This window comes from Lontra canadensis, unplaced genomic scaffold (genome assembly GCF_010015895.1).
Source record: "Lontra canadensis isolate GAN:19392208 unplaced genomic scaffold, GSC_riverotter_1.0 scaffold1, whole genome shotgun sequence".
Lineage (NCBI taxonomy): Eukaryota > Metazoa > Chordata > Mammalia > Carnivora > Mustelidae > Lontra > Lontra canadensis.
In genome coordinates this window covers 23294793-23311476 of record NW_022630995.1, presented here as the reverse complement: position 1 = coordinate 23311476, position 16684 = coordinate 23294793, and the positions used below count along the sequence as shown (strand labels likewise).

The 16684-nt window shown below is 35.6% G+C and overlaps 1 protein-coding gene across 8 annotated transcripts in view; it reads left to right on the top strand.

The window, feature by feature from the left end:
- The window catches only part of EXOC1 (exocyst complex component 1), a 56467-nt gene that overhangs the window by 18021 nt on the left and 21762 nt on the right, over positions 1-16684 (top strand). For 4 of the 8 annotated variants that reach the window (XM_032851274.1, XM_032851301.1, XM_032851282.1 and 1 more), the window contains 5 exons: positions 1653-1880; positions 2088-2220; positions 2858-2967; positions 8690-8839; positions 13916-14021. In XM_032851274.1, coding sequence (XP_032707165.1) covers positions 1653-1880; positions 2088-2220; positions 2858-2967; positions 8690-8839; positions 13916-14021 — 727 coding nt within the window. Of the gene's footprint in view, positions 1-1652; positions 1881-2087; positions 2221-2857; positions 2968-3723; positions 3778-8689; positions 8840-13915; positions 14022-14955; positions 14980-16684 lie in introns of all 8 variants that reach the window. The other 4 variants (XM_032851253.1, XM_032851257.1, XM_032851268.1 and 1 more) reach the window with 2 other exon arrangements.

The window sequence follows — 16684 nt, the reverse complement described above, 5'->3', positions numbered from 1 at the left end:
CTGCTAAAATGTTTTGGGATAGCTCTTTTTAATTCGTATGCACAGTTTCTGAGTCTAGAAACTAAAGCACATCTTTAGAAAGTAAAAAGCTAAAAAACAGCTAAAAATAACACCACTAATGTCGGTAAAGTCTAGAATAAGAACGTGTTTTGTTTTGTTTAGACAAAGTAAGCATTTAAGAAAAACCTCAAATTTGAGAGGCAGGGAGGGAGGTTGTTGGGGGGGTAGGGAAGGAAAAAATGAAACGAGGGGATTGGGAGGGAGACAAACCATAAGAGACTCTTAATCTCACAAAACAAACTGAGGGGTTGCTGGGGGATGGGGGGCTAGGGATAGGGTGGTTGGGTTGTGGACATTGGGGAGGGTATATGTGCTATGTTGAGTGCTGGGAATTGTGTAAAATTGATGATTCACAGACCTGTACCCCTGGGCAAATAATACGTTATATGTTAATAAAAATAATTTTTTAAAAAACCCTCAGAGAATGAAGAATATTTTAAACACTTAAAGAATTTTGACATATTATACATGAAAGGTGCAGAATTTATGAGGTTGAACTCAGGCCCCGAGATTACACAAATAGTGCAAGTTTACAAGTTTATAAAACCCATCGGAAGCTAAGCCTAGAAGAAACTTAAAGATGTTACAGTGGAAATTGTCCTGGACAAGGTCAAGCCCCGGGTCTGCTTCTTGAGAGATCTATTCAGTGGCCCAGAGCCCTGCTGACTCTTGCAGTTGGGTTGCACTCACAGTTGAGTTACTATGAATAGCATACAAAATATGTGTGAAATTACAGTATCTACTGTCCTGTGAAATTCTTTTCATTCCTAGGCCAAGTTTTTTCCTCATATCCCATTACCTGCCTTCTTAGTGTGGCTTAGTGGTTTATAATTTCTTTTCTAATAAATATTGCATGTATGTTACAAGTTATCATATTGCTTCCCAGTTTTATTTTGGATTTGACAGCTTCCATATTTCAGGAAATTTAGAATCAATAGTCAGAATCACTTAGAAAACAATGATAAGGGGATGGTGGTTTGTTCCTGCTTTGCCTGGAAAAAAAACGTACAGTAGTTGCAAATGAAAGAGAAAAGAAAGAAGACAATAGAAGGAGCTTTCTTATAGATAGATAGTCTGTGGCCATATGGTCTTATGGTCATGGCTTTTCCATATCACATAAGTACCAATTATACTACAGTTTTACGTTAGTTCAGTGTATCCTTCAAAGACTGATATACCACTGCTACCCTCTTGATTAAAGTATTACACCGGTGATTAGGCATATTTTTTTTAGCATTTTACAACAATGTTAAGAAGTATAGAAGATTTTTATAGCTGGTAGAATTGGAAATATCAGAAATGGGAAATATCGACACTGATGATACATTGTGGGGCAAAACCCTACTTGTACAGCCTGGGGAAATATGAAATACTGAGGCGTGGTCTCTAACTTTGATAAAGAGGCAGGTGTATCTGCTTGAAATACTGTGTAAAAAGGGAACATAAACATAGAGTGATAAACTAAAAGAAATGTATAGATGCATACCAATCTTTGTTACTCGGCTGTCAAAGGGATTTTGCAATATTTCATCTTCTACTTCTTTTATCCATTTAAATAATGGGAAGAGTTACTTTTGTTTTTCATTTTGTAGGCCAACATCCAATCAATCATGGCCTCTGAAAAGCAAGTGAACATACTGATGAAGTTGTTGGATGAGGCTCTAAAGGAGGTAGATCAGATTGAGTTGAAACTGAGCAGCTACGAGGAAATGCTCCAAAGTGTGAAAGAACAAATGGATCAGATCTCAGAAAGCAACCACCTAATTCATCTGAGTAACACTAATAATGTAAAGCTCCTGTCTGAAATAGAGTTTCTTGTGGTAAGTATGTTGGTAAATTGCTCCCACCAACAAAAAATTAAAAAAGATAATCTAATATATAAAACACATTTATGAACATTTTCTAAATTCCTTATGAGAATAAGATTTAAAATAATTCTAATACTTTATGATAGGATTGAGTAGCATCTTACCTGTAAATTTCCCAAAATTACATGTGTAAATGGTGTATTTATTTGTAAATTCCAGAACCATATGGACTTGGCCAAAGGTCATATAAAGGCCCTTCAAGAAGGAGATCTCTCCTCTTCTAGAGGCATTGAGGCCTGCACCAATGCTGCTGATGCCCTTTTGCAGTGCATGAATGTAGCTCTTCGTCCAGGTATGTTCATTAGAAATAGTAAAATCTGACCAAGAATCTGAGACTAAGCCTGTAACATGGTATAAAGCTTTTAACAGGAAATACATAGTGCAAGTGGTGTAGGGGTCTGTAGTATTAGCTCCTCAAACCAGTATCACATCTTTCCAAACATGTTTCTGTTGGCACTAAGAACTTTTTCCTTTTTCTGTGATTGATCATCAGTGATTCTAGTCAACACCATGATTTTTCTCTAATACTGTCTACAGAACCTAGCACAGAGTCAGTGCTTTGATTAGACCAGAGAGCAGGAGGTTTTGTAAGGCCAGTGGCTCCAAAACTTGAGTTTGCTCATGGAGAGGGTTTGTTAAAACACGTTATTGCCTGGCCCCAGCCCCAGATTCAGTAGGTCTGGGCCAAAGCTCCAGTATCCCAATTTCCAGCAGCTCCCAGACAATGCTGAGGCAGGACCACTCTTGGAGAACCATTGTGCTATACCATTTTCTCCTCTTTTTACCTTCCTTTTATAAAGCAAACGAATAAACCAATAAAACTTGGGGTTCTTCAAAACAGAAATATAGAGACTGTTATAAATGTATTCATTGAATAGCAGAGAAGTCTTTTTATGTCTTAAATCAGTCAAGAAATGTTCTGGTTTCAGGTCATGACATGCTCCAGGCAGTCAAACAGCAGCAGCAGCGTTTCAGTGATTTGCGTGAGCAGTTTGCCCGGAGACTGGCCAGTCACCTCAACAATGTTTTTGTTCAACAGGTAATTTTATTTCATTAATAACACTGCCATGTTTCTATTAGCTTTTATATATATATTTCCACAGAAATTGTAATGTGTTTAATTGAGATCACAGTATTCTTTCACATGTTTATTCAATTTTAAGATTTTTAAATAAGATTTTTTTTTTTAAGTATTTGCTCTTAGGTGTATGTTGGGCCTCAACTGTCTCAGATAGACAGTCTAGTTCCTTTCAACTGAAACTCTTTTGATTCTAGAAATCAAATAAATAACTCTGCCTACTTGTTACATATACCACTTATATGTTCTTATTTATGAAAGTAAGTCCAAACTTGTTACATGTTTGCTGCTTAGCCTGTTTTATTTTCCAGTATTTTTGAGGTGAGAACCAGGACTTGACTCAAGTGTTTTTAATGTTTCATTAGCTGTATGTATTTTTATATGGAAGAAAACTGACTGTAGCTGAATTGTAAATTCCATTTGATTTACTTTTATAGAAACCCTTTGTCTACATTTTTATATGGAAAAGGAGGTTATAATTAAGGTTGTGGCAATAATATTAATATAAATAATATAAAGAGTACCTTAAAAGGATTTGAATAGAAGGCATTTTAATCTGGCATAATAAATTAGGTTTCTTATGTTTTTCATTTCTTACTAGGGTTATTGGACAAAAAAAGTTGAGAGAAATTTTGTTCATCAAGAAATTCTGTCTGAAACATTTCACTTTGCAGTATTCTGAAACAATTGTATTTACTATATTTTATTTCTGATTAGTTTACTCAGGCCCTCCTTCAGCTCTATAACAGGTCCTACTTTCTTTCGGTGCCTGTGAGTACATCAAATTTGTCTCAAGCTTCTCTGATTCTTTTTTTTTCTATAAAGTTTGCTAAACTTAACAGCAGCAGAATCTTTATATATTATAACTTTACTGACTTAAGCTGCCTGTTAACCATATTTATAGCAGCTTTTTAATATCCCATAGCAAAAAGTTTATTTTGGCCAGAAAGGCATTTCATCTCCTTCTGCTTGCCTCTCCTCCTGTCATTCTTTCACTCACTCACTCCTTCATTTATTTAGAAACCTTTTACAAAAAAAAAAAGGAAGAAAGAAACCTTTTACCAGGTGACTGGGATACACACCAGACATTTACTTTGGATAAGTGAGAGGCTGATCCTGTTCTCAAATGACTCACAGTCTAAGGGAAGGAGGTAGATATACTTAGGAAAGGTAAATGTTATCATAGTGGTCACACATGTGAGCATAAAGGAAGACCATCTAGCTAAGGGTATGAGGGAAACATTGGGGAAGACTTAACGTTTCACTTGACCTGAAAAGTATCAAGAAAAAAGTAAATCTAGAAGTCATACAAGAAATACTGATCATATTTTTCTTACATTAGTATTTTAATATTTATTTCTGCCCAATTCCATAGTTTTTAAAAATGACAGCGTTGATAGTGATGTTATCCACATTTGTAGATGGCATTAGAAATATTGGAATGTTGGAATGTTACTGTAGGTCAACAGTAGTCCTTTCTGCACCCTTCATTGTTTGTTGTAACATGCATTTAATTAATGATTTTGCTTCCTTGCCTTGTAAACTAATGGCTTTGTTTACTATGAATGCTTCAAGTTCTGAAAATCTAATATGTATTGTAACATGTGAGTGATACATGTTGAAAAACTAGAATGTTGTAATGACCTAGGATGTGCTGAAGAAAGTGGAGGAAGGTGCCTCAAGTATAGAAAATAGATTTTTCTGTGTGTCGAATTCAGTGCATCAAGCCACCTAGCAAAAAAGGTTCGGAAACATGGGTATTTCTATTCCTAGTTGTGGAACAAATGAGCTGGGAAAAGTTGATTACCATATTATAGTATATCTCTTTGTCAGTTAGCAGATTTTCATTGTATGCCTCTTAAATACTTGTTGCCATATGTAAGAATAAGAAATGCCTCCTACACTCCAGATGCTTCTAAGGAGGCATTAAGACTAAAGTACTTAAAGCTCTATAGCAATGCATATATGAAATTGTTAATTGTATGACTATGTATACATAGTTTATGTATATATATGTACAAGTGCTAAAAAGTTTTAATATAAGTGAGTTTACAGAAAATTTAGGTAGTCAAATACGGCATCATGGATAAGGTAAGAAGACTTGAACAGAGTCTGCAATGCGGTTTTTGTCAAATGTATCTATATTCAGCATCTATTAGTACCGTACAGAAGACTACAGTGGAAATAATCTGTTGATCACAATCTAACAGTAATTTAAGAGCGATGACTCCCAGTCTTTAAAATTCATACATCAGTAAAATTAAAAGAAATAAAATCTGGAGACTTACTAAGTCACCAATTTTTTTTTTTTAAAGATTTTATTTATTAGACAGAGAGAGACAGCGAGAGAGGGAACACAAGCAGGTACAGAGGAAGAGGGAGAAGCAGGCTTCTGCCTGAGCAAGGAAGCCCGATGTAGGGCTCGACCCCAGGACCCTGAGATCATAGCCTGAGCCTAAGGCAGACGCTTAACAACTGAGCTCCCAGGCCCCACTAAGTCACCAATTTTTTATTTTACCAAGTAAAAACTTTTAAAAAGAAATCCTGCCATCTACTTTCACTATCTTTTTATCTTGGCACTGAAAGAAAAAATACAACTTAAAACTTCTCAATTGAATACATTTCCCTTTGTGAGAAACTCTCTACCATCATTTTATTTGTTTCTTAGAGACGTAGGCCAGTAAAAAAATCTTCGCATTTGGGAATCAGTGATCTGGAGCACACTGTCTATGATACAGCTTTCACATGAGGACTTCCACAGAGCTGTATTTTAATGAAACTTGAAATGCATTTTTTTTAAAGATTTTATTTATTTATTCGACAGAGAGAGATCACAAGTAGGCAGAGAGGCAGGCAGAGAGAGAAGAAGGGAAGCAGGCTCCCTGCTGAGCAGAGAGCCTGATGCGGGGCTCGATCCCAGGACCCCAGAATCATGACCTGAGCCGAAGGCAGAGGCTTAACCCACTGAGCCACCCAGGTGCCCCGAGGAGAAGGTTTTTAATTGAAGAACTTTCCTGACACTAAATTAAGTAATATAACTTAACGTGTAATGGCCTGAGTAAACAGTTGCAAAAGAACATTAACAATTATCAGCCATGCAAAAGAGAATGTTCACATAGGTCCATGCTCCCCTATCCAAAACTCTTGGGATGTTTTTAGAATTTTTCAGATTCTAGTAAAGTAATATAGTATACATACTAAATATTACATAGCCACTCCAGGAGGGGGCTGGCATAGGGCCTTGTGATGAAGCACACAATGTTCCTATAGCAAAAAAATATGAATAGTCATTCCAAATTCTATAAATAGCCTCATGTCAGTTCAGGTCAAGTTTTGCCACTAAAATAGATTTGGTACCTAATTTAAATGGAGGTTTGAGAGTTTTTTGTATATTAGAATTGCTGAAAGGGATTGTAGACCTATGTACGTAGTGTACCTCGTGTATAACATCTATAATAGCTGTGAACTTGTGTTGCCTTGCCATTTCTGGTTCTTTGTTTTGAATTGGTCTAGTTTTCTGATACTTTTCTGCTGTCTCTGGTAGTTTCCTAAGTAGGTATCAGTAATCTTAATCTTAAGTAATATCAGTAATCTTAATCTTTGTTTTTTTTTGTAATCTTAGTCTTAGACATATATTGATTGGAGCGCCTGGGTGGCTCAGTCAGTGGGACATCGGTCTTCAGCTCGGGTCATGATCCCAGGGTCCTGGGCTTGAGCCCCAAGTCTGGCTCCCTGCTCAGCAGGGAGCCTTCTCCTTCTCCTTCTGCCTCTCCCCTGGCTTGTGCTGTCTCACTCTCTCTCTCAACTAAAATGAAGTCTTTAAAAAAAGAAATACATTGATTGTTCTACATAGTTTTATATGGAATTTCTATATGGGTCCTTATTTTTCTTTTTTCTCTCCATTTTTAAATTGGGTATATAACCTTACAAGAAGAAAATTCTCCCAACAGGCTGATTTGAAAGCTTTAATGAAAAAGGTACTTAAGTAACAATGGTTTTAGTACTCGGCATGTCTTACTCTCCTGCCTTTCTTGCTCTAAAAGTACTTCTCAATTGCTAGAGAATTCTTCATTGCCTTAAACTAAGAATTTTTTCTGGGTACTCTGTAGTTAAATTGCTTGAAAAATCCATAACCACCAAGTTCTTACTTTGTCTATATGGTAAAGCATATAAATTAGATAGAGGAAAGAAACCTCTTTTAACTTAAAAGAATTTAAATTCAGGGGCACCTGGATGGCTCATTTGGTTTAGCATCTGACTCTTGATTTCATGACCCTTAGATCATGAAATCAAGCCCCGCATCGGGCTCCTCGCTCAGCACAACAGTCTGCTTAAGATTCTCTCTCCCTCTGCCCTTTATCCCATGCTGAATAAATAAATAAATAAATAAAATCTTTAAAAAATAAAAATAAAAGCGTTTAAATTCAGGATATTTATAAGCTAATCTATGTCAGCTAGTATAATACATATATAATTAGGTTTAGGTGACTTTACTAGGAAATGAGTTAATGAGTGCCAAAACTCAATCCCTGTGTCATTTTAACAGAATGCTAACAAGTAAGTTTTAACTAAGCAAATTAGATTGAGTCAGAATAAACATCAAATTAGTCCATCTTTTTCCTTTTCCTCATTCTTGGGAATTTATATTTTCAAGGGGAATCTACTCCTTTAATCTTTCAATTCCTCATCTCTTAGACACTGGCTTTGAGTTCATGACAAATATTGACCAAGTAGCAGAGAGCTAGATTGTTTCTAGAGATGGCTGGGAAGATTTTTAGTGTTTGTTTGTTTGTGTGTTTGTTTTTAGATACCAATAACTAGTAAGCATTTGCAGTTTTTGAATCTGGTTAAAATGATTTTGTTAGATATGTTTTTAAAAGAAAATGGAAGCGAGACTCACATGACTGAGGTTCCACTTCTTCCCTCCATTGTGACCTGAGCAAATCACTTAACCCTTTAAGTTTCCACTTCTTCTAGAAAATAAGGTCATTGGAACAGATAATCTTCCAGGACTATATTTTTCAAAACAAAAGTTAGGATGCATCATCTAAGACTGACTGATAACTCACAAGTTTATTTACATAAAAACCTTGTCAAGTTTTAAAATAAAATCTTGTATAATTATTAAACAAATTCCCAGAAAAACTAAAATGACACTGTTATTAAGTATTATCCAGGAAAGCCCAGGATATCATCATCTGTAGTGCTTCATAGTTTTAAAAGTTTATATCCTGTATGTTCTTATCTGTTGTTTTAAATATTATAAACTCTAATAGTAGAAATACCATAGATGTAGACAGTTTGTTTTGAATGACTTGCCTATTTGATGTCTTTCTCAGTACAGTTGTATCATGAGGTTGATTTGCTTAGTAAATAGTAAAATGATACGGAATGGGAGAGACAGCCTTGATTAAAACATTCATTCTCAGCTTCTTTAGAAGATGAAATGGTTAGTTGATGTATCCCAGAGTGCCATTCTTGCATGTTTATGATTATTTTATGGTGATGGTATACAGTAGATTTACGCGAGATGATGAAAGAAGACAAGTAAGTACTCAGTTTTTAATCCCTCTATCTTCTTTTGCTCTTCTTTGGCTGCATTTGGTCACTGTTTAGAATTTTCAGTTACAGCATGTGTTTCTTTTACTGTCATTGTATTTATTTACTTATTTACTCACTCTAGGGTCACGATCAGAGTTCAACTCTTGCTCAGCACTCTGTGGAACTGGCTTTGCCCAACCATCATCCATTTCACAGAGACTTGCTTCGATACGCCAAGCTGATGGAGTGGCTAAAGAATACAGATTATGGAAAATATGAGGGACTAACAAAGGTATGAGTTTGATATCAGTTACTCACTGCGTATGGAACGTAGTCTTCTAGAAGCAAGACGTCATGTATTCAGTTCCCCAAGTAACATTTGAAGTACTGTAGTACTTTCTTAGCAAAGCAGAAACTACTTGCATTTCTGAGTGCCCATTAACCAGGCAGGACATTTATTTTATTTACTTGGGTAAGGAAGAGCTTAATTTCAAACTTCAGTTTAGTGTAGTAATGGGCTGTACTGTGGCCTTAAGCATCATTCAGTTTAGTTAAATGCAATAATTATCTCCTGCATTATTTTATATGCATTATAGAAACTAGAGACTAGATGATGTATAAGTGAGGTGTTTGCCCTCTAAGAATGGATAACCCGTTCGATGAAGCAAATGCAGAGTACCTCTTTATTAAGCAAGCATTTCACTATTCTAGGCACATGGGCCCTAACAAACAACCCCTACTTCTAAAGAGCCTTACATCTGACAAGAACAATTATACTTAAAAAGTTAGGAAAACATTAAGTGCCAAACTGAAAATGAGTTTAAATGCATGGCAGTTATAGGAAAGAGAAATCCATGTCCTAAAGCCATGGAGGAAAACTTTAGGACAGAAATTGGACTTGAATTGAGTTTTAAATAATGAATGGGATTAGATAAACCAGAAAAAAGAGAAAGGGCATTCCGGGGATGAGGAGCAAGACGTGCAGACAAAGGTGGGAAAATACGCCCTTTTGTCAGGACAATGGAGGATGGAGGCCCATGAAGCAGAAATTTCATATTCTGGAGCAGTGAGAAATTATGTTGAAAAAGATGAGCCTTGAGACTTAACAGTATTCCTCATACATGGGAAAAGACTAGATGAGGCAAATTCATTAAGAACCTAATATAATATTCAGATGAAATGAAATCTGAACCAGGAAGATAGTGGTAGATATAGAGAATAGAAACCAAAAGAGAGACTCCAGGGATGGAAGGGACAGGATGATGCCAAACTTTCTAGACTTGGAGACTAGAAGAGCAGCGGCAGCAACATCAGCAATTGGAGAAGATGAGTCATTCATTCATATACGAATTTACCGAGCACCTGTTGTGTTCTAAGTAAGTGCTAGAGATACAGCATGGAAGGAAATAGGCGAATGCGTTTTCATAGCGCATGTTTTGGTGGAGGAAGACCGACAAAAAAATCATTTGTATGGTAGGTTAGAAGGTACTACTGAGTGCTCTAGAGAAAATAAAACAGGGAATGCTGGGACTGGGGGAAGACTGTAGCTTGAGATAAGGCATCATGAGAAGATAACATCTGAGCGTAGATTTTTAAAATGAGCAAGGGTGTGGGGTGCCTGGCTGGCTCAGTCAGTAGAACATTCCACTCTTTGATCTCAGGGTTGTGAGTTCGAGCCTCATGTTGGGTGTAGAGATTACTTAAAAATAAAATCTTAAAAAAAAAATAAGTAAGCAGAGGTGAGCAGGGGGAGTTTCTTGGGGAAAGCGTTCCAGGCACAGTACAGCTGTTCTATGGCAAGAGCATGCCTGTGTACTGGGGGAGCAGCAAGGCACTGTGGTTGGAGCACAGAGGACCAGGAACAGGACCTTAGAAAGAAGGTAGGGGAGGTGAAGTGGGGGTGGGGCGGAGCAGATCTGGAAGGGACTGTGTACCCATGGTAAGGACTTGGCTTTTACCGTGAGGGAGATAGGGGAAGGGGTTTTGGTGGGTTGTGAGCAGTAGAACGACATGATCTGATTTAGCTTTAATAAATGGCCATTGTGGCAGAAAGCCATGGGTATAATACTTTTCTGGCATTTCTGCTATGACCTTTAGTATTGAAATTGACCATGTCACTTAGGGAACTGAAGAATTGCTACCTAATTCCAAAATATAAAGCGCTGTATTGATATATCAGATGTAAGAGCACTTTACTTAAAATTTGGAAATACCCTGGAAAAAGTGAAGTCTTTTAAGTTTTTATGAAAATTTAAGTAAGGCATAAGTTATTTTAATAATTAGTAATAATTTAATTATGTGGACAATATGACCTTAAAAGATGTTCTCGAATTGGAAAGAGGGACGTATTTTGTTTCTTAGAATGAAAACAAAAATATTGAGATTGTTAATATAAAAGCCCTTCCCCTTAACCCATATGCTTGTGGCAAAAAATTTTCTAACAGAATTTAGATAGCAAAATCATCTTATTTTTCGCTAGTTTTGCTAGCCAGAGTTTTTCCTGGTTTTATTCAAAAAGTGGTGCTCTCTTTCAGAGTGTTTTATAATGAAGCTTATTCTCCCTCAGGAAACTAATGTTTATACATGAACCCATTTTATCTTCATACTTACTGAAATAATTATTATAACTTCCTCTAGTGTTAGGTTCATACTTCCTGAGAAGGCAAAGGATTAGGTAGAAATTTATGAGAACTATGATGATAAGAAAAAAAGCAGGTCATACATGCCTATCAATGTATCAGTTTGAACACATTTGGCATAGGACATTCTTGTATATCAGTCTTTATGTGTTTCAAAGTGCCTTTGCCCACTTAAAGTAAGATCTGGTCCCTTTACTTCTAAATTGAGATCATAAGAAAAGGGACATAAACCTTGGTAAAAATAAATAATATTTTAAAGTATAATTTTAAAAATGTTTTTCAAAAAGAATGTAAGTATCCTGAGGTATTTATATATATATCTTATCTGGTCAGTTATTTTTAAGACTACTTTTGTTCCTCAGAATTAGTCTTTTAAGTGTTCTGCAACTCTACTGTTGTGTTATATTTTGTTCTGTTTTGTTTTCATTCAACAGAATTCTGATTTGGAGATATCTTAAGGAAAAATATTGACAGTACTGGAATTCTTTGCCTTTTGAAGTTTTAGGAGGATTAATATTTTGAATAATTAAACATTATTATATCTCCTTAAGAGTTTTGTGCCAACAAGTGCTCTGTCCCTTAGTGAATATTCAAATAAGTAAAATAATCAATAAGCTTTTTGCCTAATTGTGTTCTCAGTGAGTATTATTGCCCTATCTTTATATATAATGCAGTATTCATGAATGTAATTTAAGTAAAGAAACAAGATGATAGCCAACCTAGCGATGATTTATGGACTCATTCTCTGCTCAAAGTATAGTTTTGATTGACAATATTAATGAGATTTTTAAATGAAATTGACTTATTTCCCAGGAATGTTACTTGATCCTGTGGCTTGAACTTTTGACAGACTATGTATTTTACCTCATAATCTAATTTGGTTGCTGAAGTCATCAAAAACAGGAATTTGACTAAAAAGGAAGAAGGAAGAGAGGAAAGAAAGAAGGAAAGAAAGAAGGAAACAGACAAACCAGTACTTCTTTAGTAAGAAATAATAACGAAATGCTGTTTGCACTGGATTGGGTGTACGTAGCTCTCCTGCTTTCTGGCAGGAAAGAGAAAAGCCTTTTTCTGTTCTTTAAGGGATAAGAATCACTAGGCACTGCCCAGCTGTGCTTCTAATCTAATCTAAGCAAAGCCCCAAGTTTTAGTATACATAATTAGAGCTTAGAGAAATAGATAACTGCCCAGATTCTTTCCTCCCCAGGACTACAGCCCCTCTCCATGGCTCTGGATTATTCGTGTAGGGCAGTTAAGAATAGAGATGTTCCATTCATGCTTAGGGAGGAAATGAGCTTTCCTCTCCCATTAATTTCCTTGAAGATTACTCAGACGTCTCCTTTCAGCCCCAGTTCTGCATTTGTGGAATTTACCCGTTTGTGTAAAGAAAAAGTAAAATATAGAGATCTTGGTAAGACTGCACAGTCAAAACAATGAAAGTTGAAAAGACTACCTGAGACAACAGTATTTAAACTCTTGATAGTTAAATGTAAGGTGCTTTTTACAAGGTGCTAAGCTCCTTCTAAGAGACATTCTTCAGAATCTGGTAAATGAATGAACTGATGGTTACACCTGTCTGTGGCCTCACCCGCCAATGAGTTCTGTTACGTAGCTGGAAAAAGGTATCTAGTCATTCAAGCTGCATTGGAAAAGGGGGTGATTTTCAATAGTCTGCTCATGTCACTGTTTTCTAGATACCAAAGAAGCTGTTTTCAAATTGCTTGGGTGGTAATGTGCACTTTAGACAATTTGGGTATTGGAATGCAGTCTGTTATGTTGAATGATTTGAGTAGAAACCACCATTGAAGATTTCACAAATTATGTGAAACTGATTTTCTGTCTGTCAACTCTTCACTGATTTGCAGTACTAATATTTTTTTAAAGATTTTATTTATTTAATTGACAGAGATCACAAGTAGGCAGAGAGGCAGGCAAAGAGAAAGAAGGGGAAGCAGACTCCCTCTGAGTAGAGAGCCCGATGTAGGGCTCAATCCCAGGACCCTGAGATCATGACCTGAGCCAAAGGCAGAGGCCCAACCCACTGAGCCACCCAGGCACTCCTTGAAAGAGTATTGAAAATAGCCTATTTTGATATGCCTTAACTACCCCTAAGTTGGCAGGGGACACTGACACTGAATGTCCCCCTTAGTTGCCATTGACACTGTTGGTATGATTGTTTTTAATAGCAGCATGGCAATATGGAGGAAGTTACAAAGATTCCCATTTTCTTTGGCCCTATATTTCCATCCTTAGGAAATGATTCCAAGAAAACAATTCATTAAAGATGAAAAGGTTATTATAACATTGTCTATCATAGCAAAACATTGAAACCACTTAAGTGGCCTCTGCTGGGGGATTGATTTGCTGAATTGTGGTATATCAACAAAGCATAACACTGTACAGTCATTAAAGTGTGAGGCTGGAAAAACATGATTGCTCAGACCCAAATATGCTATACAGTAGGATTACAACTCTATTTGAAATCTCTGAAAGAAAATACATAAAAATGAAATTATAAGTGTGATTATATTCGATTTTATATTTTTATAAATTGCTGTTTTGATGCCTGTTCTTTTTTTTTTTAAGACAGAAAACAGCCAATTTTTTTATCCTATGAAATACCTCAGGATTTTAGACCAGAAAATTTAAAGCAAGCACGAAGGCTTTGGGGGGACTGAATTGTTATATTTGTTTAATTAATAAGAAGTACCTCTTACTTTTATTTTAAGAATTACATGGATTATTTATCACGACTATATGAGAGAGAAATTAAAGATTTCTTTGAAGTTGCAAAGATCAAGATGACTGGCACAACTAAAGAAAGCAAGAAGTTTGGTAAGCTTAGACACCTCAGTTCATTGTTTTCTTTTCTATTCTATTCTATTAAAAGTGGTTTTATTTATGACAAATAAGTCTAAGACATTTTAGAGCAAGGTGGAAGAAGATATGGTAGAATTGATGAAAAAGTAAGTCTGATGTGTTGGTTTGATTTATAGTTATTTCACAGAACAAATGTTTATATCTATAAATACAGCTTTTACCAGAATTCTCTAGTAAATGAATCTGACAGTAATTGTGTATTCATACCATAAATGAAAGCATCTATTCATAAGAAAAGCAGTTGACCAGAGAATGAAGTGCAATCTGGTGGAGAAAGTATTAGGCTCAGAGACAAGTTGAGAGTTGAGTTTCTGACTTCCTAAAAGGCCTTCTGTAGCAGTTGGTGGCAAGTCATCGATCTCTTAAGTCATTGCTCTTTACAGGGAAATGAAAAGTAATTCCTGGCTTCTTACTTCTCACTGGCTATTTTGAATCAAAAAGAAAGTTTGTGTTTCCTCCCCGGTCAAGGGGCTATAAAAGTGTCCTCCAAATTTCTCCTGGGATTATACCTTATTTTTCCAAAGGGATATTTTCCAAGCATGTTATTTTTTGTTGCTTCGAAGTATGTTAAGCGGACAGAAATGTGATTTGAAAAGATAACCAGTGAAAGTTTCAAGTTGCGAGGAAGGTGATTTGCCGAGGCCACATTCTGCTCTTGCATGTGTACCCATCTCTGGAGTTCCTTTTGGATGGAGTTCTGTGCCTACTCAAGTCAAAACCTGGCCTTAAATGGCTACAATGTGTACTCCTCAGTGTGTCTGCCTAGTTTCCCTTTAGACCAATGAGTTTAGCATTTGCTTGTTGAAAGGAGCCTATGCCCTAAGCAACTTCTGGTCATCAGGAAACAGGATTGAAATTGATAGCACATCTTTCCATTCTTTTCCTTTAGGACAGAGAAGACTGTCTTTAGTGGGTAATTATTTAGTAATTCACTGTTGTTGTTGTTATTGTTGTTGTTTTAATTCAACACTAATATATTGATTATGGTAGTCCAGACTGTTGAAATGTTTTGAATCTGTGTACACATATGTTACACGTAGGTAAATACACTGATAAGTATCTTGGGACCATAGGCTTTTGGAAACAGAAATGCTAACTCATCCTAAAGGTTAATTGTTCTAAAACAGCAGTGTGTTTATATCCTTGTTAATGTTTCACTGTGGGTATGTTATGCTTTTTTTTTTTTAAGTAAGCAACATATTAATTCAGTTACATGTTTAATGTTTTCATTTAGTATATTTGTCACCACTTGTTAGTGAACCATTTTATTGTGAGAGAACTCTTCTAACAGAATATGAAAACTGGAGGTAAAAAGGAAATCTTTCTAAAATTATCTCCTTAGGAGGCTGTTAATCCCAGTATCATAATAGTTTATCAAGCCTAAGATTCACATTGAGATAAATGACATAACAAAAATGTAATTTAAAACAAGTACAACACTATCTTAATGGTATCATTGCATTAACCTGAAAATTAATTTTTTTCTTTTTCTCCCTCCTGGGAAGTTCTTAAATTATCTTGTTTAAAATAGTTTTAAATTAGAAGTTTAGAAGGTACTTTTATAGTTCTAAAATAGCATTAAAATCACATTTCTTCCTATGTATAAAATAATAGCAGGAGAGTCATTTGTGATGGTTGATAGCACCAGAAAATCATAGTTTCAGTTATCTTGATAACATCAACTACAAAAGAAGAAAAACTAAATAGTAAACAGAATTCAGAAGACAAGTTTAAACAGATGATTTAAATTCTAAATAAGGTAGAGTGAAAATTTTTAAAATATCTTTTCATTCAAATTGTGTTTAAATCAACTTTTAATAGTAATATAATTAAAATAGATACCTGAAATTTTAGAAAGATAACTTGTCCATGAATCAAAATGAAGTAATTATAAATAAAATCTAATTTTGTTTTGTTTTTTTAAAGAATTAATTCATTTATTTGACAAAGAGATCACAAGTAGGCAGAGAGGCAGGCAGAGAGAGAGGAAGGGAAGCAGGCTCCCCATCAAGCAGAGAGCCTGATTCGGGGCTCGATCCCAGGACCCTGGGATCATGACCCAAGCCGAAGGCAGAGGCCTTAACCCACTGAGCCACCCAGGCACCCCTAATTTTGTTTTGTTTTTTACTTGCTCTGAAAATTCTGGGTCATAGATGCTAATAAGAATAGAAGGTCAGAAATGTATAGTCAATATTATAAAGATTCAGGGGAATACTCTCTTTTTGAATCACTTTGACTCAACTTTAACATCACTTTAGCTCAGGTCATTCAGAATAATGTTGAAATACCAACAGACATCTTTTCTTTGTAATAAGGTCTTTAGTAGGTGATTGCCTTTTTTAATTAATAGGTTTACCTTGATAAACTCAGAGGCATAGAATTTTCTCCCCAAGAATAATACTTTGGTGGACTTTTTCCCCTTATGTTCTACAAATATACTTAATGAAATGGCAGGCAAAGAAATTTAGAAATTATTTTTTAAATCACTGATTTTTTCTTTCTATAGCTAAGATAACACAACACACACATGCATATTATTTTAGGCCCTTAACATATGCATTTATATAATTACTGCCTCCCTTGTATTTAACATTCCAAAATTTTAATAGTGGTATGTC